Below are 23,039 nucleotides of genomic sequence, written 5' to 3' on the forward strand. Positions count from 1 at the left end.
ACCGTGGGGAAAAATCAATAAAAGAATAAATGTAAAAGTGGTTAACATTTAAGAGCCAATATAAGAACTTACACACCATCACTCTTAGGAAAAACGGCTCCTCAGGATTCTTTGAATATCTGAGTCCTCAGCTTTGTAAAGGGGGAAAAAATCAGACAATTAAAGAGGCGAGATTAGAAATAATAGACACACTCTGAATCATTTTCCAAACCCAATGCCAGCTGCATCCACACAGGAAGTGTAGGACGTCTCTGAAGTGACGAGAAATCAATAGACATGATGCAAAGTTAAAGGCCAGAGTGCACAATGCCTCGTTCATCCCACAAGCCTGGAATCTTCACTGCAAACATCTTCTACGTGTAGTTTTCTACATGCTTTTGTTTTTATTGACTCAAATCCAACATTATGTCCCTGACTGTCCCTTCCATCAACAGATTATGTGCCAGGATTCACTAATGGAACATTTGGCCTCTGGACTTCTCTCTCTCTCTCTCTCTCTCTCTCTCTCTTTTAAATCTGATGTGCATTTCATCATATGAGAGATGTGACTAAGGCTAAAATGAACGCAAAGTGATGTTATCCCAAAATGTGCTTTCTAATCCAGAGTGAAAATGAATATTACATAAAGGAGAAATAATATTGCATTCCTGCAGAACTCAAATAAACAGCACCATCTGGTGTACTGCTTCTGTAAAAAACACCCGATGATCAAAGATGTGGCATTTCCTGCAGTTTTGCATATGATTTTGAACATATCAGGTAAGGCAAACTGTGCTTTAGGGATGTAACTGAATACATTATTTGGTATACAAAAAAATTATTCAGAATATATACAAATACAGATCCAATACGTCATTATTATTATTATTATTATTATTATAGAAAAGCTTGCCAGAAGGGGATGCATCAAAACTGGGATCCTGCAGGATCCAACAACAACAAAAAAAGACATGTGAGTGGGAGGTTTTTAGTTTCATGAGAGTGAGTGAGTGGTCAGATATGAAGCTCGTAGCACAAAGAAAGACCATGTACATTAATATTAACATGCAGTGCATTTACAGCATCCTTAGTAAACGCCTGATCAGGGTTGCAGGGGTTTAAATCAGGCTACTGATTTGTTAATATGGTGGGAAATAAAAACAGATAAATTTGATGGAAAATATTGCAGGTTAGTGTAACAAACAAAAATAATAACTGCATGAATGGGATTTTTAAAAAATAAAAATAAAAATAAAAAAAAAACAGTCCTTTGCACATCTCTAGCTGAAACCAGTAAAGAACGCGAGTCATGTAGCTGAGGAACTGTCAGATTGTGTAACAGTTAGAAGTAAAGCATTTTTTAGCAGCTTTCCTTCCTGCTAAAAATGCTTAAAAGACCACGCCTGAAAATGCAGAGCCGAAATATAATTCACACTAGAAATCTCACGCCTCACTTTCTTTGTGTTAAAATACTTCAGCAAAGCAGACACTGCATCACAGCAGAACTGATTAATAATAAAAGGCTGCATATTAAAAAACACGACACATAAGATTATGTTAATTACAGAAGGCTGTCAGTAAATAGATTTTAAAAAATAATACTGTGAACCCATAGAGAGACCCATAGACATGATTTCATAAAATGGCTGATAAGGTAATGAGAACAGATGCTTGTTCATATTCTCTTATGAGGTTTGCATCTTCAGGAGCATGTTGCTCTGCAGGAGCAAAGCACTTCTGATGATTTTTTTTTTTTTTTTTTTTGGGAGAAGTAGGTCAAGAGAGGCTGCAGGCATATTCAGCAGCTTGTTTCAGTTCCTCACCACAATTCTCTAGAACTACAAATCGTTAAAAGAAATAAAAACTACCTCCAAGCATGTCTTGTCACATATCACATCTGAGTATCAGCCTGTAGAAAGGACTTACCATTAAGGTGCTACAGATGCAGATGAAGTGAAGAGTTATCATTGTACATTGTCTTGATTTGATTTGACAATTCTTGAGGTGCAAAGTGCATTGTTGTTGTGCTTTGTCCATTAGCATGGTGTGTTTTGTTTCAAATACACAGTGTCAATCGTTATACGATCCTATATACCAATCAGCCATAACATTAAAACCACTGACAGGTGAAGTGAATAACATTGATTACCTTGTTACATGGCACTTGTCAAGAGATGGGATATGTTAGGCAGCAAGTGAATAGTTAGTTCTTGAAGTTGATGTGTTGGAAGCAGGAAGAATGGGCAAGCATAAGGATCTGAACAACTCTGACAAGGGCCAAAGGTGAACCAGCAACAGGGTCATGGACGCCCAAGCACAAACTGCTGGTCTGATGAATCACCTTTTCTTTTACATCATGTGGACAGCTGGGTGTGTGTGCGTCGCTTTCCTGGGGAAGAGATGGCACCAGGATGCACTATGGGAAGAAGGCGAGTCGGCGGAGGCAGTGTGATGCCCTGGGCAATGTTCTGCTGGGAAATCTTGGGTCCAGGCATTCATATGGATGTTACTTTGACACCTACCACCTACCTAAACATTGTTGAAGACCAAGTACACCCCTTCATGGCAACGGTGTTCAGTAATGTCAGTGGCCTCTTTCAGCAGGATAATGCTCCCTGCCACACTGCCAAAATTGTTCAGGAATGGTTTGAGGAACACGACAAAGAGTTCAAGGTGTTGCCTTGGCCTCCAAATTGCCCAGATCTCAATCCGTTCGAACATCTGTGGGATGTGCTGGACAAACAAGTCTGATCCATGGAGGCCCCACCTCACAACTTACAGGACTTAAAGGATCTGCTGCTACGGTCTTGGTGCCAGATACCACAGCACACCTTCAGAGGTCTTGCGGAGTCCATGTTTCGACGAGTCAGAGCTGCTTTGGCGGCACAAGGGACCTCCAAAATATTAGGCAGATGGTTTTAATGTTATGGCTGAACGGTGTATATCCTTGTAGGCCCCTTTTGTGCTGCCAAACTGTTTCGGACATGCAACGCTTTTTGTTATGGTCTTATTGTGTTTATTGGAATTTGTAATTGTTTATGTAAGGAATAACACACTCCAGACTGTGTGATTATAAAAAGAAATAATTTACGACATGGTGATTACCATACCGAAGTGGATTATTTTCACTGAACAGCACGGTCTAGAGTGTGTTATACCACAGTGATTTGCCAAGGATTACAATGTTTAATTTATTAATGCGGACACATTGCACATTTTAACAGTTTACAGTTACATTTAATGTTATGGAACACCTGAGAGACAAGTTACTTCCTGTTCTCACCTTCATAATAGCAGCTACAAACAGTCATTCCCTCACTAGCATCTCCTTCTCTCTCTCTCTCTCTCTCTCTCTCTCACACCATTCTTTGTTTATCATTGTTGTTTCTTTTCAGACAACAAATCCATTTATTATTAGTCTTAGATTATGTGGAGCGTCTGCCTTACAAGTCACTATGTATTAGCCGTTAGGATAGAAACAATAACGCATTAGAACGAGAATAATGAACGAGAATAATAGAATAATGTAATCATATCGCTCATGTTACAGCCAAAGAGCTCCTAGGGAATGAGAGCGATTGTAAAAAAAAAAATATATATATAATTATAAAATAACTAAGTTTTTCCACAATTACCCTTTAGTCTGCCTTTATTTAAAATATTGCCTAATAATTTGTTTCAATAATTTTGGTACATGTTCTCTAGAGAAAATATGATTATTTAAAAAAAAAAAAAAACTAGTTCTAATGACAACATTTTTAGTTATTAATAATGTAATAGTAATAATGTCTATTATTGTTTGAGTGGAAAACTTCAATTATTGTGTGTAATGTTTATTTTATACAATCGCATTTGTGTATGTTTTTTTAAATGAAAGGTAAAGCCAATAATTTTGGAAGGCACTGTACATTCTTTTCTTTGCATATTTTAGCTTAGGGTGATGTGAATAATGTAACATAGTCATCTAATCTCACCCACAGAAATTTGCAGCACATCCGATTGCACCCTGTCAGCTCTACAACTGACCACAAAACCAAGCCCATACAGAGCTATAGACACAAAACAGGGTGAGTAAATAAAAATTACTTGGGTATAAAATCTACAGTACAGCCCCAGTGGGTGTAGGTCCCTCGTCAAAACATCATTATAACAACTCTGTATTTCCGAGTGTGACTTATAAACCAGAGGCTGGGGGAAGAACATTTGCTTCATGACTTCCTGTCTTCATGTTTTTTATGTTCAGTGAGAACCACAGAGGTGAAAGAAAGTTTTCCACTAGTGTCTGAGTGAGACGGTTGACGAGACTGACGGAAAAAAGGCACATGTCTGGAGATCGCGTTATCAAGGACTGATTTACACAAAAACTCAAAAAGACGTGGTAAGTTGTTTTGTTTTCTTCTGTGGATTTTATATTAAAAATTCTGTTTATTTTAAGGTTTAGTGTTTAAATAAGGATCTAAAATGGATGTTGCAATTATCGTATAGCAGCAGATCTGATCTTAGAGTTGAGAGTCAAACAGAAAGAAGATGGCTTATAAACTTATCAGTTTATCACTATACAGTCACTAAAGAAAGTTACAAATTTTTAAATCAAAAGTGAGACTGACTATATGTACATATTTTTTGCCTTAATTTTATAAAAGAAATCAGAAAAACTTCCAAAGATGAACACTTCCAACAACATCTCATGCGATGCCGAGTTGACTGCTGATTTCCAGTTCTACCTCTTCCCCATCACCTACATCCTCGTGATGGTGTTCGGTCTGCTGGGGAATCTGGGAGCCCTTTACATCTTCATCTTCAAAACAGAGCATAAGTCCCCCTCGAGCATTTACATCATCAGCCTCGCAGTGGCTGACACTATTTTCCTGTGTGTCCTTCCCTTCCGCATTCACTACCACCTCAATGGCAACAACTGGACCTTCGGGAATGTGGCGTGTCGTATGACGGGTACGGTCTTCTTCGCCAATGTCTACATCAGCATCGCCTTCATGAGCTGCATCTGCGTGGACCGCTACCTGGCCACCGCGCATCCCCACATGTACCTGCGTCTCCGTAACACACGCTGCGCTGGAGCCGTGTCCACCTTCATCTGGGTGTTTGGAGGGGCAGCAATTTTAGCCTTCATGTTCACGTCTCCAGATAGCCACACCACCAATGGGCGGACAAGCTGCTTCGAGAATTTTTCAGAGAGTGACTGGAAGACAAATCTGGTTCTGTACAGCGCCTTAAGCCTGGTATTTGGCGCCTTGTTTCCCTCAATCATCATCCTGGTGCTCTACCCGGTGGTGGCGCGTCGGATCGCGCAAATCAAGACGCGAACAGCGCGCGGTGCCCTGAGGATCATCTACACCATCCTGGCCATCACAGTCCTCTGCTTCTTGCCCTACCACCTAGTGTACTTGCTGCACCTGCTGCTGCGAACTCAGGTCATCCATAACTGCTTGCTAGCTGATGGTATCTACAAAGCAAGGCGTGTTACCATGGCGCTGGTCAGCATGAACAGCCTACTCGACCCTGTGCTTTATTACTTCGCCACCAGCCACTGCAAGTTGAACTGCAAATGGAACTTCAAGCGGCTGAAGCCAAGGAAGAAAAGAGACGTCTATGCCATCTCAGAGAGGTTACAAGCTCATTGAAGAAACAAACTCCATTTATCGAGATTTCTAAGAATAAACAATGACAAAGAAATGAACAGGAGAAGATGAGGGGCATCTATGTGACATAAAGCTTAGGAGTGCATTGGAAGGATTTTTTCTGGTGAAATATTCTACTGGGGTTACTGTTTTAAATGATAACCTAATCTTAATTGACTATAAAACACACACACACACACACACACACACACATACACAAGCTGGTGGTGAAAATTTAAGGAAAAATTAATTATGAAACCTCTCTTGTATATATAGAACAAAAAAAAAAGAAACAAAAGATCAAATCCAGTGACTTTTCCACGAAATTTCATACACTGTCAGTAGTTATCATGTTGTTATACGCTGAAGAGAGAGTGTGTGAAAGGAAAGGAAAAAATTTAAACAGAGCGCACTGTGCGGCGCTGCTTAGCCAAAAATAGTTTTTTGGTTTAATGGTTTACGTCTGGTCAGCCATGTTGTGGTCTTCTGTGTTTGAGAGCCATCGCCATTGGGTATGCTACAGTTATAAACATGCTAGCAGCGGCAGCAGAGATAGCAAGGTGCTCTGGATGATTTCTGTCCAGGGGAAGGGTTGTGAAATCCAGCCGATGTTTCTGAGGCATTATAGCCAGACACAAATGGGATGAGAACCACTGGAGTTAAGAACTTGACTGGGTAAATGGCAAGAGATGGAAATGCATTTCAATCAGAAGTCAATCAGAAAAAGTCAGCGGTGAGGTAACCATCCAATCATACTGTGACGAACCACTGAAACTGTGACACTGTAACAACTCTATCTACAACCATGAAAATCTCACCGAATGGTAGACAGGACTTCATTTAATGAGGGGTTTCAATTCCAAAACGGCAGCTGGACTGCAGGAAAGGGAAAGAGTTTATTCCTCAATGGAAACATTTATGCTAGTCAAAGAAAAGGAAACGTTATGCATGATAACAGAACTGAAAAGATGTTGTTGTTTTTTTTAGACAGAGGAATCCACCATGCAATCTTAAGATTTTAATTAGAAACATTTTATCTGATTTTAATTCCCAAGCACTGACGTTGTGTATAAAATGAAATGGTGGAATTCTTGTTTATCTAGAAACTTTGTTTGATCCAATCTTTGTGGGTGTAAAATAAAAATGTATTGTATGCTGTGGCTAAACTCTCTCCAGATAAGGATTTCTGACTTCTGTTGCCATAGTTACCACAGCAAACCATAGCTGTATATATAATGTATAAAAATAAAAGCCCAGTGGAAAGTGAGCAGTGAATTTGTCAAAGAGAATGTGACATTTGAATATTGAATATATTTTCTGTATAGTTTTATATATATATATATATATATATATATATATATATATATATATATATATATATATATATATATATATATATATATATATTATAATATGTATATATATATATATAAAAAAAAATATATATATATATATATAAATATATATATTTACTGCAACATTTCATACTAATTACATTAGTAGGTGTGTAAATACACACACACACACACACATATATATATATATATATATATACACACACAGACACGTGTGTGTGTGTGTGTGTGTGTGTGTGTGTGTGGGCGTGCAAATGTGTGCTTGCATATAAACACACACACACACACTGGTTTCAGATCCTAAAATTAACCTGTACCTGTAGTGTTTTACAGTGTAGAGAGGCTGTACATATTTATGTTTTAAACACATTCTGGGGAAGTGAGATTTCTTCTTCTTTTTATTTTATTTTATTTATTTATTTATTTTTATTTTTTTACAAAAGGTTTAATCATTCATTTTGAACAACATTAGTCGACACTCACAATCCGGAGGGAAGTCCTTTCTTCAGCAGATTAGAAAGAAAACTGCCGAGCTCTTCGTCCTAAAAAAATAACAAATAAATATAATAAAATAAAAATAAAATAATAAAAAAAAAATCAGAAAATCAGCAGTGTCGATGGCAAGATATTTACATTATAATAAATAAATATATTATTAAATTTTATATTACATTACATTATAAATTTTATATATTAATATATATTCATATCAACTATATTTATTATATAAATACTTGTATAATTTTATTAATTTAGTACATTCTGCACTAATCTCTAATAATGAAAATGTTATGTATGATTATGCAGAAAACATTTTTTAAATACGTTTAATAAGCTATTGTTTATTCATACAAAATGTTTTTCAAAGATTTTCACTCCTATTGTTTTGCCTTTAGCCCTAATAAATGATTGTTCAACTGTACTGTAATTGCTTTTGCAGCTAAATAAAGATGCTTGTGTGTGTGTGTGTGTGAATGAGTGCAGGTGTGTGATATTTGTGGTGTTAAAATGAGAAACAATGAAGTAGATGAGTTACTGCAGACTTAAATCTGTTCCTAAACTCGGCCTGTGAGTGTTAAATAGTTTATTATGTGGGTACACTGTAAATTCCACCTGGGTGACGGGTTACACTCGAGATTTACCATTGTGGAACATTTGTCATGGCAATTTAACACTCACTCACACACTCACACTCACACACACACACACACACACACACACACACACACACACTGCAATGGAACTTGAGTGCAAAACTACGTACACTTAAAAATACCAACCAGGCGTTTACTGGTTTAGTTTTTATTACAATACTTTTATTATCTTAAGTAACAAAATCAGTGTATGTTAGGGATTTGTGTATGTTGCCTTCCTTCCTTTTTCATTTCAAAATGAATATATGCAGTTTGGATTTAAAACTATTTAAAAAATAAATATGACAAAAAGCACCCACATTTCTCCTCTGCTTGCTTTCCATCATTTCAGCTTCACTATGGGGCTAAAATGAATGAAAGATCCTGAATGACCCGGATGCGTATCAGTGATTACAGAGTAGCTACTAGCAAGAAGAGGGTAGATTAAAGATTGCTATTAAAGCCATTAGCTGACAATATGAATTTTATATATTTAAATTATATACATGTAAATACAATTCTTTTTTTCATTGAGACAAGGAGTCAAAAAAGAAGCTATGATCCAGCTACAATTTTATGTTCTACTGAAATTGCTAAATTCCTGTTAAGCAGCTAGTGTGACTGTAGAAATCTTGTTATTTAAGTAAGAACATGCCACTCTCAAAGCATGGGGAAAAGCAGTCCCGTGGGCGAATTTACTGAAAAACTGTATTCTCGAGATTTGTGTTCAGGGTTCTGATGTATAATAATAATAATAATTAAAAAAAAAATAAATAAATAAAAAAATAAAGTTAAACCCATAACCCGTAATTTCAAATTTCCACTACTAAGTTCAAAACAAAGAAAAAACACTGGCAAATATGTAAATGTATTAAATACACCACAGGAAAAACACATTTAATGTGATGTGATAATTCAACTATGCAAAAGTCACATTTGTAAATACTTTTTTTTTTTTTTTAAAGTTTCCAAGCTCCACAGATGTTTTGCTAATTCGATTCTCTACGTGTGCTGGAGGAGGAAGGAAGGAGCAATTTTCCATTGATGGAATTTAAAAATATTTTTAATCACTCAAAATTTTATATCATCTCGCATGAAAACTAAAGATAATAATACGGTTCTTTGAGATCTTAACCAGAGAATAACCTGAAGAATTGCCTACTTCTGCTTCCAGGTTGACTCTGTTCATGCTGAAATGTACCGCAGTGATTCTCATATAGATATTTTTTTCATATTTGGATATTTGACAATATGAATATCTAGCCTTTGTGTAGTGAAACAAGTAAAAATAATCAAAAAGCAAGTCAATATATATTTTTTTTACATAATCATTAAAAAAAAAATGAACTGATTTGCTATTTTAGTGTGTGTCAAGAAAAAAAATTTAAAGCTGCTTCCTTGTTCTCTCATTTTCATTCTGACAAAAACAACAAAAAAAAGAATTCACCTCACATGGATCTTTAATCTATTTACATTTGATTTATATTCACCAACCACTTTATTAGGAATAGTACACCTGCTTATTTATGCATTTATCCAATCATGAGGCAGCAGTGCAATGCATAAAATGCATAAAGATCAGCTGATATTTTCACAATCTTCAGCCCACTGTAGCCTCAGATTCCTGTTCTTGGCTGACAGGAGTGGAACCCGATGTGGTCCTTCTGCTGTTGTAGCCCATCCGCCTTAAAGGTTTGATGAGTTGTGCATTCCGAGTTGCTTTTCTGCTCACCACGGTTGTGAAGAGTGGTTATTTGAGTTACTGTAGCCTTCCTGTCAGCTCGAACCAGTCTAGCGATTCTCCTCTGATCTTTCTCATCAACAAGATCTTTCTGCCCACATGTTTTGTTTTTTATCGCACCATTCTGTGTAAACTCTAGAGACTATTTGAAATGCGTGAAAAATCACAGGAGATCAGCAGTTTCTGAAACACTCAAACCACCTCATCCGGCATTAACAACCATGCCACGAAGATCATATTTTCCTCGTTCTGATGTTAAACTGAAGCTCCTGATCTGTATCTACATGATTTTTCTTTTGCTGTTCTGCTGCCACCCGACTGGCCAATTGGATAACTGCATGAATGAGCAGGTGCACCAGTGTTCCTAATAAAGTGGCTGGTGAGTGTATAGTGGGACCAGAAATGCAGAAGTTTGCATCTCCCTTTCTGAATGTGATGTAAGTATTCCTTAATAATGTGTACGCGCACCGTTTGCCTTCATAAGTGTCTCTTTCGTATCCTCAAATTTTGAATTCTAAAACTTGTAAAGTTCAATTCACTTCCTTTTTCAGGTCGGTTCTTTAGATCAAGAATGTCATGGCAACACTTTTTTTTTTTTGCCTTGTGATTTGTCATGTTGCAGGATGCAAGTAAACTTTGTAAAATTACATACGCCACAATCACCTTTGTAATAGCGAACATCAATTTTGGTAGTTTGTCACCCCTTCGCTCTGAGTAATCACCTAGTTCACCTATAAGGATGTGCCTGACCATACCTTCTGTGTGTGTGTGTGTTTGTGTGTGTGTATCAGTGCTTCTCACTGACATTTACCTGATAGCTCCAGGAGAGCAGGATAACTTTAAGACTGGGGTCGTCGGTGGACGAAGACACTTTGAGGACGATGGACTCGACGATAACGGTGCCATCGGGAAGGTGCTGCACAGAGTAACCTCTGAGCATGCTAATCAAGTGCAAGGAAAAGGGGGTTACAATTAAGTGCAGATAGAAAACCCACAAAAAATCCACAAAACAAACACACTGTACCTCACACGCTGTAATGACATTTGAAAATTGGAAAGGCATCACGAGATGTGGGAGGAAATGAGTCACCTAGTAAACCACTACATTCTCCTTTAGAGATGGAAAAAAGCCCCCCTGTGTTTAGTGCTAAAAAAAAAAAAAACTATTTTGTTCAAAAACACAATGTGTTCGGCTGTGTGTGTGTGTGTATACAGTACAGACAAAATGAACGTCATTGTTTCAATACTTTTCAAATGGTTATAATAATGTATTTACTTATTCGAAGGCTTCGATGTAGGAAAAGGTGCACGGAATAAGTGAATGCCATTTATGAAACTCTTTATTTTCATACAGTGTTTTGCACACATATTCACCCCCTTGAACTTCTCAACATTTTGTAGTGTTTATAGTGAAATCATGTGACATTTTAATTGCATTCAACTAATTATGTGACTTCTGATGGCAACTGGTTGCACCAGAATTAATTTCACAGTAACATGGATGAATACTTAGGTAATCACACCTTTTTTTTATTTGAAAATAATTTTGCTAACTTTATTGAATTTTACATTTTGTGCGACACAAAATGGAGTCACAATTAGTGGATTTCAGTTTTCAGTAGATTTCAGTAGGATGTGACTTGTAAATTGTGGAAACGGTCAAAGGGGGGGTGAATACTTATGCAAGACACTGTATATTTTCTAATTAAGTATAAAAAAAAAACAGTCCTACTGTATGTAAGAAGTTACAGTAACCTATTATAAGAGTCACTAAATCTCAAAGCATTCTCCACAACATTATTCCATTATACCCTATGCAGTGAGCACATATAGTGAACAAACTGAATTAGGATTTAACCTAACTGTGTGTTGGAGGGGCATCAAAATATTTACAATTTAAGCAGTGTGTGTGTGCGTGTGTGTGTGCGTGTGTGTGTGCATGTGAGCGTGTGAGAGAGACCTCTTGAGATGGCTGTAGATGCGAGTGAGAGTGTCTGCGTCGCTGTGAGGGTCCTGCAGATGCACACGGCATGTAAAACGCAGCTGGTGTTCAGAAAGTCCCAACTCCTTTAAAGCCTGCTCTGGGGAAACCAGCCTCAGATTCTATACACACACACACACACACACACACACACACACACACACACACACACACACAAGGAATGAGTAACAACAGTCATCTTAAAAATCAATAATCAGAAAGGAAAATATAGCAAAGGTCACTAGGTAAAGAGGTCTTAATAATAATCTGACTTACATTGTCCTTCATGATCAGAGTTCCATGCATGGTGCGCGGCTTCTTAGGGTCGGGTAAAGGACCTGGCACGGGTGAAAAAATAAAAAGATTGTTAAACGTCACTAATTGTTTGATGCCATTAAAGCATTTCCTAGATCCTTTGAACCATCACTTGTGATGAATTAGACTTTTTAAAGGACACTGCTTGAAGACAGTGAGTAACCATAATCACCTCAGACTTAGCACATTATAGTGAAACCTGGAAATGCTGTGGTAAAGCTGGTTTTATATTTAAAAAATTCACCACAAATTCAAACTGTCATTGCTAATAGCATGTAAAGAGCTTATGAGGTTTTAATCTATGTGTCCTTTATCAGTTCGTATCAGTTTGTCAGCTTTGCCTGTTAAGCTCCATTGTCAAAGCGTGCATCAGTAAAATTCACATTTCCTGCAAATGCCAAACAACAGATTGTCTATTACAAACAGAATTGTCAACACATCCAGCCTCTAGTCTTGTTATGTGTACGGGCATGATTATTGTTGTTGGTTTAAATAATTGAGCTACTTAGTTTAAGTGAGATGTTGGAGTTAAGCTACTGTTTTAGTTTAGTTTGGTGTTAGAATAAATATGATGGCTTGGCTATTATTACTGGAATAATTTCAGTTTAGTAAGTATGTTAATTCTTGGGGACAGTTTGAGTAAGCGTGCTAGCTCGGCGTGTTAAGTAAACACCTCCCAGGCTGATCTCTCTCTTCAGCAGGTTGAGCGAGATGTCCACCGGTACGCTCGGGTTGGTCGTCACTGTGGTGGTCTCTCCGTTAGCCGGCATGAAGCAGCTGATATCTGCAGTGAGAGAAACAGGAACATCAATGAGAGCAAGGCAAAGCAGCAATACATATCAAGAAATGACTAAGTGATTAACTCCTGAGGCCAAAGCTTTTGGACCACACACCTTAGTACAGGATTCAAACAAGACAACCTGAGCCAGCAATATATATAATAGATATAATAATATGCACAAAACAGTTAGTTGTGTCTAGACTTCAAGGTATAATTTATCATTCCTCCAATACAGCCTTAGATCCACAGAGCATCTGATATTTATTGTACACTTTTCTGGCCACAAGCTTCAGAATCTTGAGTCTATCTTGCTCCAAAAAGGCTTATTTTGTCACTGGATTGAAAAAAGTGCATGGCATCCTCTCTTTATATGTTAATAGAGAGTTTTGTTTGAAGCAGTTAGTGGTGAGTAAAAGTGAATCTCATATGTTTGCCAGTGGGTTCGGGGAAAAGGTTTGTGGTTGACAAATGGCCCCTTTCTGTAAAAGTACCCTTTGTAAACATTTACCATAGACTATACGACTACGTCGTCAAGTCATTTTCACTGGGTGCCAGTGATGGCATTGGGTTCTCAAAGGGGTGCTCACAGTTCTTTTTTGTTAGGTAAATATAGTTGATAAAAGAAAATGTAATGAAAAACTGTAGTTGTCACACTACTTTAGGTTGAAGTGTATAAATTAGGTATGTTAATGCAAAGTTGCATTGTAGAATGTGTGTGCTGTACTCACTGAACTCCTGCTCGATCTTGTCCTTGAGGAACTCCATCTTCTTGGCCTCGCCGTGAACCAGCAGGATGTTGCGAGGTTCGGCCATGCGGATCAGCTGCATGATGCCCTTAGCGTCGGCGTGGGCGCTGAACGACATGTACTCCACCTGCAGTTTCACCTCCAGCTGTCACCACACACACACACACACACACACACACACACACACACACACACACACATACACAATCTTCTGAGATTCACAAACATTCAAGCAAGATTTCAAAGGTTCATTTTCACATGCGCATTCATAGCAAGAACAATAAATGGACTATACACACAATATAACAATGGGTATAGGAGTAAGGGAGAGTGCAGACAAAACAATAGCATACTAAAAATACAAATGAGTATGTATTTATCTGTATATGTATGTACATATACATATGTACGCTGAAGTGTCGTGTGCATGTGCAAATGTGGCAGGCGTGCCTTCTGTGTATGTATGATATGTATGATCAGATGCTGTGTGTGTGTATTAATGTCTTGTCATGTGCAGAAGAGCTGCATGAGTGAGTGAAAAGCCAGCAGCTAAAGCACGAAGCAGAGCACTGAAGATAACTGCATCATTACCGTGGCTCTTCCCTCCATCTCCAGCTTCTTCTGGCCGTTCAGAATCTTGTGGCCGACTGTTCCCTGCACGCAGTACCCTGGCATAATGACCTGTCAAAAAATAAATAAATAAAAAAATCAGATAGAATTCGCATCCTGAAACCAAGTTACAGAAATGGAGTAGATGTCCTATAGCACATAAAACAGGAAAATAATTACAGCAGTTATAAACAGTTCTCTCTTCACCAGTTTCTTTTTTTCCTCTCTCTTGCATTTTAATAAAATGAAAATATGCAGCTTGTCATGTTAACAAGAAACCATAAAGCACAAACACCTCTATTCTTGAAAGATCTGGCAACCTCAAAGGTGTGAACTACACGCATATCTGAATCAGCCTCACAGAAAACTGACTTGAGCATGTGCAGAAATGGACTCTGAATACACATAACTTTCCCCATGTAAGTATCGACAATAAATAGTGGCCCTATGTGCTGAGAAATGAAGGGACTGAAAATGAGTGTATATCATAAACGCACACTGGTGACGTGAAATGCTTCAAAGTTGAACCGCATTGCATTGAGCAGTTTTCTATTTGTTAGATTAAGAGATTCATCAAAGCCTCCACAAAATAACATATTATATTGATCTGGATCAGTGGTATAAGCATTACAAAACCCAAATATCGCGATAACAATCAAACATACCGTACTGTGCAAAAGTCTTAGGCACATGCAAACAAATGCTGTAGAGCAAAGATGCCTTCAAAAAGAATGAAACTAAATGCTTCTACATTAAAAAAATTCTATAAAGAGCAGTAAACAGTAATAAATGAAACAAAGTCAATATTTGGTGTGACGATCCTTCGCTTTAAAAAAAAAAAAAAAAAGTAGTCTCAGGTGCAGTGTGTGCAGTTTTATAAGGAAATGAGCTGTAAGTGTTACTGAGCATCTTACAGAAGAAGCCACAGTTCTTCTGGAGACTTTGACGATTGTCACACTTGCTTCTTGTTTTTGCAGCAAAACCCAGCAGCCTTCATTATGCTTTTTTTGTCTGAAAAGTGTCTCTTATGTAATATGCTGCTTTCTTTACTGACATACAAACATTTTTCTGTAACATTTAATTTTGTGCTGGAAAACTAATGCTTGGAAATCTAAACTGTTTTTGTACTGAATCAATAACGTAGAAGTCATAAAATAAAAATCTATAACAACGTTTGTACTAAAAAAAAAAAATAGGGTGTCTAAAACTTTTGCACAGTACTGTATATCGTGCAGTCCTACTTCACTAAAATCTCTCACCATGTTCTTTTCATTTCCGGCCCATTTCTTGAATATCTGTAACGACTGGCCAGCGTGCAACATCCCTGGAGTAGCGAACACCACCTGAAACATACAGACCCGGATTTACAGATCAGCACAAAGGCTTTCATTCTTCCTTTCATTCTATATATTAATAAAAAATAAAAAAAAAATCATACCATGGGTCCGGGATTGTCTGCATAGGAGCGATCGAAGGCTTTGATGTGTTTGAACTCGAACATGTTCCTCTGCACGAAGGTTTTGCGAATCTTCTGATTGGTCCATGTTATGAAGAGTTTGTAGTAGTGGTTTGCTTTCTCCGTCAGGCCCGTGGAGAAGTATATGGGTGCTTTCAGATTCATTCTCTCCCTGTTAAAAAAAAAAAAACAAAACACGTTGCTTATACGGATTAGAAACAACTTTAGCTTCGGAGGTCAGATATTTACAGCTAATTATTATCATGTTAAAAAATGGTTCATCATTCATGTGGATAAATATAACATTGTATATAATTACCAGAAATTTCTCTCTCGTTAAAGATCAGCTACCCCGATACACCCATTCATTTAAAAAAATAAACCAGTGGGGTTTTAGGGGGATTCCTGTATTTTAATGTTTTGACATTTCATAATCACAAAAGTGTTGTGTGGGCATAAAGCCAGACTGCTTCACTGCTCACCAGAACGTTTCCAGAAGGATGCAGAGCTCCTGAGCTCTTCCCAAAGCAAACACTGGAATGAGGACCTGTCAAATCATTAAAAAAAATAAATAAAGCACATAGTGTATACAGTGACGACCATGCGATTGCTCGTGTATTTACGTTGCTGTTCTGACCTTTCCTCCTCTCTCAATGGTCTCGTGCACTTTCTTTAAGAAGTCTCTCTCTCTGCAGCGCTTCGAGTCGCGGATCGTGGTGGCGTAGGTCGACTCGGTGATCAGAATATCTGGACGACACTTGTCAATCCAGGCCGCTCTGGAGAAAATTATTATGATGTTCCGTTAGGTATGACTTGTAATTCTCCCCCACTATTACAAATGAATAAACTACTCACCCTAAGTGTCTGTCTGGTGTCATGTTGTAATCACCCTGCATAAAGACAAGTTAAAACGTACACAGAGTGGAAACACACACACTCTGAAAAGCCAGAAAGACTCCACATAATGCTATTTAAAAGTATATAACCCAGTTGCTCTAAGTCTATATTGAAGATGAGATATTAGAATCAGAGATGAATCCAAGATTCATCACACCTCCCCATCGTTGATTATTTTCCTATAACAGCACAACCCAGTGTGTTTTATTCCTCACTTAATAGACAGGTTTGAAAACAGCAGACCTCATTTATTAATCATTTAATATAGCTGTGTGTAAATGTTTTCATAGACCAAACAGAACTAACATGTTTTGGTAATGCTGATTTGGTTAGGCTTGCATGCATATTTTGATAAAACCCAATCACCTGTAAGTGACCAAACGCATTCATGGTACAGCTGATGTGTGTAGTGACGCTCACAAAACTCCATAAAAGTTAAAGCTCAGAGAGCTGAATGATGAACGATGAACACTAAACGTTGAAAAAGTGCCTCCAAAATGTGGCGTGCACTAAAGCTTCCACACTAAGGTGTCCTCCGTTTATAGGGCGCAAATACTTTTGTCCTAATTGAATGGCTAGAGTTTACCTGTCTGTATTTATGGATTTCTTTTGGATTGTATTCTTTCAAATCACAAAATATTCATTTAATTTGTGCGTGTAATTGAAATAAATTAGAGATTTAAACTTGACAGCGCAATCTGTGTATACAATTGCGCAACCCATCGATTTGAAACCGATCAAAGTTTACGTTATTGAGTCTCCTTAAATAAAAAAATTTACAGAAAGTGACAAACTCAGGGGATATGAACATTGCCCTGAACTACCAGGATTTCCCTGAATATGACATTACTTGAGTATATGCTCCTGCAGACAAATAAATTTGCTCGTATCCAGTTTAATACTGTAAATGAGGTCCATGGTTTGCTTAGATACAAGTGTGTGCCTAAAGATCTTACTTAACACACGGTCACTAGTTCGTTAGCATTAAAAATATGGGGGGAAATATGGGATCCCACAAGGTTCTATTTTAGGCCTTATTATTCTTTTTTTTTTTTAATTTTATTTATATGTATCCTGCACCTTGTTTACCACTTCTGTGCTGATTCATATCTGATTCATCCATGAATAAATAAACATAAAATGATAAAAACAGGCGTGTAGCGCTCACCGTGTAGACGACAGACTCAGAGCCGACTTTAATTAGCACCATTGCCGCCCCGAGGACGTGTCCTGCATAGTAGGCTTTGATCTCGAGCTCATCATCCACCTATAAGAGAGAAAGTTTACAAAACAAGACCTCAGTAACACTTCATGTTCATTGCTGTCGTTTTTTAAAGATGTTTTAAATAGTACAGTGCTCTATGTGTTACAAATCATAAATATATTCACCAAACACATTTGGAAATGAGCTTTAGCGTGACCCACGCAGTGTTTGTCGGTACCCACCTGAACGGTCTGGTGCAGGTTCAGCGGCACCACTTTCTTCATGCAATCTTTGATCATCTGTGAGGTGAAGAAGTTGGTTTCGCCCTTTTTGTCCACCGTGATCTTGCGGAAGTCCTCCAGCAGGATGGGGCAGATGGCTTTGGTGGGGTGGGTCATGTAGATCGGTCCTTCATATCCCACCATCTCACTCATGTAGGGAAGAGCTCCGCAGTGGTCCAGATGGAAATGGCTGGAGGTAAAGACGAGAGGAATTTAGATTGAATCTAAAGAGAACTGAATCAATATTTAAACATATTTTTTTTGTGTTTCAACACTACTGAACATATACCACAGCTTTGTTGATTCTTGATTCTCACTGATCATAATTTTCTCTACAGTAGTTTCCGACTGAAATAATGCTGTTGTTCTTATACGTGACCATAATAAATGTGCACAAGGACTTATACAGCAGATGCACCATATAAACAAACAAAAAAAAACAAAAAACATGCGTAATTATTGATATGGTGAAGTTTTCTGTAAAGACAGTTTATTTTTTTATTTTTTTGGAAGGAGTCTCCAGTGTCAGAGCTTTGTAACCGTGCTAGACATATAGTTTTCCACCACGGGAAAGTCTTAAAGTCTTCAGGACGGAGAGATTTAGGATAGAATGATTGGTTATAGCTGTTAGTGATGGTGATAAAAGTGATAGCAGGAACGAAATTGTATATATATGTGTGTGTGTGTGTGTGTGTGTGTGTGTGTGTGAGACTCAGTCCACAGTCACTTAATCATGGGGCAAGTACAACTGTTATGTTTAATAATAATAATAATAACAATAATAATAACAACAATCAAACCTTATTATAACACAGTCCAAAAAGTCTGTGAGGCGGCCGTTCTGAGTGATGTAAGAGAAGTCTGGAAAGCGTCTCTAATAAGAGAAAATATGAAATCAGACTCAGTTTAGACATTCTGCACCATTAGACATCAATTTAGATTGATGTCTCAATTCTGCGCCAATGTGAACAGATAAATCAGCAAAAAAAGGGAGAGTGTTCTGCTGTTCAGTAACTTACATCATCATTATATCCCATATGCATCCCACAATCCAGCATTATGTTCTTGCCTCCTATAGAGAGCAGAATGCAGCTGCGTCCAACATCCTGTCCAGCACCTACAAAACAAAACATCAGCTAAACACTTAATATCTGTATCCTCAATAACTCCATGCACTAACTAGGGTGTTTAAATTATGATTAGAAGCCATTATTCAGCCAAACAGTTGACAAATGACTTTACACCATAGCGCGGAGGACTAGTGGTTAGACCACTGCGCTTTCGGTGCCGTGGCCCGGGTTCGATTCCTGGCTAGGGAACCGACTCCAGGCACTGGGGTTGCACATAAAATTGGGGAGGGTTACTTCGGGAAGGGCATCCGGTGTAAAAACTGTGCCAAATCAAATATGCGGACCAGTGATCCACTGTGGTGTTCCCTAACACAAGCAGCCGAATGAAGAAGAAGAATAACAACAACAATAAAAAGCATTATGTTGTTATTTGTTTAATAAACATGGGAAAGTGCTGTGGTATAAGAGGAATAAAACACTTGTTGCGACTCTGCTTGATGTCGGTCTGCATCCCACCGCCCTGTCGTTGATGATTTTTCTATTACAGCACGCCCCCAAGTGTTTTATTCCTCACAATACACTGAGCCAGACACTATGAACACAGATCCATAGGAACCTAATGTGATACTGTATAACGTTAGAAACACACGGTTCTTACCCAGAGGCGTCACTTTGATGTCCGGCATCTTAAAAATAGAAGAATATATATAGTTTATATATTCTGAATAACTTTGTTTTAAAGCTGGGTGTATGTTTCTGGGTAACTTGGCTAGCTAATAGTGAAACTTTGACTTGTGAAGTGTGCAAGCAAAGCTGCTCGCTGCACCGACCCTCACCTTAACTACATTTATAACTTAACCTCAAACCTTTTCAGGAATACACAACTTCTCTAGTGTAACTTCTTCATAAAATCTTCATAAAAAAGCAATTACTTTAGCAGAACATGCATACAAAGCATCAAAATATATAAAAAAAAAAAAATTCAGCGGACATGATGTTCAAATGCTGCGACCGCCAAAAACAATCCGATTGGTTAATTTCAACACGTGACACCGCGGCCCACTTTAATTGGTGTACAGCTCTCAAACCCGGAAGAATTCATACAACAGATTCGGATATGTGCTTTCTTTTACACCTGCATTCTGATAAATCCCGCCTTCTTCTTTCAAACCCAGGCATTGATTGGACAGAATATTGATAAAACGAAAAACAGGCCAATCAGAGGAGGGAACCATTTGTTAATCCGGAAGAAGGATACGGAATATGGGTAAAGAAAATAATCCAACGCTGAATTGAAACTGGTGATGGTTTATACAGCATTATTAGAGTAGCTACTTAGCTTATTAACTGATATGAATGATTTTGTAAAGGTATTTTTTTTTGTTTCTGACAGCTAATTGTAAATAATAGTGTTCAGTGTTCAGTGTTTTTGTATTCTGACTCGTTAATTCCAAAGACAGGATTACCTAGATAACTAGAATAACTAGAAATGGCAGATTCTTTCAGTCTACGGAATGTTCTGGAAAACTTCAAGTCATGTCTCAGTGATAATAAGGAAGTCTACATAAAGTACTATATATCAGGATGGCGAGAGCTTGTGAGGTATGTGGTGTACACCAGTTAGTTTCCTCCTGTGCATTATTGTCATGTTATATTCGGTTATAGAGCATGTAGACTTTCATACATCTCAGTGTTTGAACTATAAAGTATTGTTTGTACTGTAAGTGTTTGTATACTTACACAAGAAAAAGCATTTTAGATATCATTCACCCATTTTGCCCTCAACTCTGACCAGCTTCACAGTCCCTGCTGATGAAGTACATTCCCACAACATGAAGCTACCACCACCATGCTTCACTGTGGGGATGGTGAGCTGAGGCTGCTAAGCAGGGCTGGGTTTCCATCAAACGTAGCACTTTGTGTCAGGTTGTATTCCTGCCTCATGTTGATTAGGCTCTGGATCCACCGCAACCCTGACCAGGATGAAGCAGTTACTGAAGATGAATGAAGACATTGCTTATGTCACCTGTGATGTAAACTGTGCATTTGTTTATACAGTATTGAGCAAAAGTCTTAGAAACATGTAAAGAAATTTAATAAAGCCAAGATGCTTTCAAAAATAATTAAACAAATGTTTGGAAAGACCAACATTAATTAATTCATTCAACTTGAGTAACCACTTCATCCTGTGAACACTGGGTGCAAGGCAGGAAAACAACCTTATATGGGAAACCTGTCCGTCGCAGGGCACCATGCAAATACGCATTGGAGGGATGTCATCATCTCATTTTGCTCGCAAACTGAAAATATGATATTTGCTTAATTATTAGATCAGCCAGATGTCTTTATGTTCTTTTCCCCTCTCCCAGCTTTATGAACAGCCTGGGAAGCGTCTTCTCCTTCATCTCCAAGGATGCAGTCAGCAAAATCCAAATCCTGGAGAACTTTCTGCTGGGTGAGAATGGGACGCACTACCTCACCGTCCAGTCCATGGTGAAGTATGAGCTGGACAATGAGCTGGTGGATCTTACCAAACGAGGGAGCCATCCGGAGTCGGGCTGCCGCACATTACTGCGTCTCCACCGTGCCCTGCGCTGGCTGCAGCTCTTCTTGGAGAGTCTGCGCACCAGCACTGAGGACAGTAAGACCTCCGTCATGTGCTCCGAGGCCTATAATGCGTCACTGGCGCAGCACCACTCGTGGATCATCCGGAAAGCAGCTGGATTGGCGTTTTGCGCTCTGCCAGGCCGCGATGCATTCTTCGAGGTGATGAATGCAGGCAGCCATCAGGAGGTGATCACACTGTTGGGAGAAGCTTTACCTCTGATCTCAGAAGTCTATCAGATCACAGAAGACCTGTATGCAAAAAACAAGCTGCTCGACTTACCCTAGAAGGTTCTACACTACTTGACATATTCCTTGGTTACTTGATATTACTGTGTGTTGTAGTGTATATATTCCTGCTATTCCTGTAACTTTCCAAATACACTGGGATATGATCACAGTTTATTATTATAAAATTAAGAAATTTGAATGTAATCACATATTTATTATTGGTTAAAAGGGATATATTGAATGTACCTGAATCACTATTCTGTGAAATATATTCAGCACAGTTATGATAGACAGTATGTTTTACATATTTGAAATGTTAACCGTGTGTATCTTAATGTACATTATTTTTAAAAATTTTAGTTCTTTTTAGTAAGTTTTTAGTGAATCAGATCATTTGACTCAGCTCACCAATCAGAGTCAACTCTTTCAATTCCCAAATGAATAATTGCCATTTTTTCTGAACTGGACAAAATTTCCAATATTATGAGCAGTGATTGTTTTTTCTTTGCCAGACCATGGCTGAAATGGTTTAGTGAAATTATACTCTACCTATTAAACCCATGTGAATAATCCTAAATCAGCTAAATTCTACAAAAACACACTGATGAGAACAGTAAGAATCCATGTATTGGTATTGTACCCTGTTGTGTCTATGGTCCATTATAAAGATTTATTACCATTTATCCTGAAAACCAGTTGCATCCCCTAATAAACTACAATAAACTTACCTCTACACACAGCTACATAGCTGAGAGGCAAACACACGAATCATTTGGACAAACAAACAGATTACAATTTGAAAAATGGTTTCCATGGAAGCAGTGGTTACTGCTGTATATATATATATATATATATGGCAGTTAGCTCTCAACATTCACCTAAAAGAGTTGACTCACTCGTAAATGATACATCACTCATTCTACACCATTATTCATGTGTAAATGTTTGTTCTGTATGTAAAGTTGAAACATCTTACTTGACCAAATAACCAAATAGAAAATAAATCACTCAACCAGTCAC

The 23,039-nt window shown here is 38.0% G+C and overlaps 3 protein-coding genes across 4 annotated transcripts; 2 read left to right on the top strand and 1 right to left on the bottom strand.

Moving 5' to 3' along the window:
* The first annotated feature begins 4,094 nt into the window (after nt 1-4,094).
* On the top strand, nt 4,095-5,705 carry LOC113530777 (lysophosphatidic acid receptor 6). The gene is made up of 2 exons (XM_026921092.3): nt 4,095-4,357; nt 4,623-5,705. Exon 2 carries the CDS (start codon nt 4,644-4,646, stop codon nt 5,616-5,618), a length of 975 nt encoding a protein of 324 aa, XP_026776893.1. The 5' UTR covers nt 4,095-4,357; nt 4,623-4,643; the 3' UTR covers nt 5,619-5,705.
* A 696-nt stretch (nt 5,706-6,401) lies between these two features.
* On the bottom strand, nt 6,402-20,202 carry ints11 (integrator complex subunit 11). Of its 2 annotated transcripts, XM_053240737.1 has the most exons (18): nt 19,843-20,202; nt 19,134-19,231; nt 18,915-18,988; nt 18,076-18,304; nt 17,798-17,896; nt 16,588-16,622; nt 16,370-16,508; nt 16,215-16,279; nt 15,715-15,904; nt 15,536-15,619; nt 14,259-14,348; nt 13,650-13,812; nt 12,814-12,924; nt 12,102-12,163; nt 11,805-11,947; nt 10,656-10,785; nt 7,454-7,512; nt 6,402-6,491 (listed from the first exon to the last, which is right to left on the bottom strand). In XM_053240737.1, exons 1-18 carry the CDS (start codon nt 19,868-19,870, stop codon nt 6,452-6,454), a joined length of 1,839 nt encoding a protein of 612 aa, XP_053096712.1. In that variant the 5' UTR covers nt 19,871-20,202; the 3' UTR covers nt 6,402-6,451. The 2 variants fall into 2 exon arrangements, with proteins under 2 accessions (XP_053096712.1, XP_026776044.1); XM_026920243.3 differs by lacking the exon at nt 6,402-6,491 and having other exon boundaries at nt 7,394-7,512.
* A 217-nt stretch (nt 20,203-20,419) lies between these two features.
* On the top strand, nt 20,420-23,036 carry cptp (ceramide-1-phosphate transfer protein). Its single transcript, XM_026920955.3, has 2 exons — nt 20,420-20,786; nt 21,554-23,036. The coding sequence occupies exons 1-2, from the start codon at nt 20,674-20,676 to the stop codon at nt 22,074-22,076; spliced, it is 636 nt and encodes a 211-aa protein (XP_026776756.3). The 5' UTR covers nt 20,420-20,673; the 3' UTR covers nt 22,077-23,036.
* Nucleotides 23,037-23,039: the final 3 nt, after the last annotated feature.

This window comes from Pangasianodon hypophthalmus, chromosome 16 (assembly GCF_027358585.1).
Source record: "Pangasianodon hypophthalmus isolate fPanHyp1 chromosome 16, fPanHyp1.pri, whole genome shotgun sequence".
Lineage (NCBI taxonomy): Eukaryota > Metazoa > Chordata > Actinopteri > Siluriformes > Pangasiidae > Pangasianodon > Pangasianodon hypophthalmus.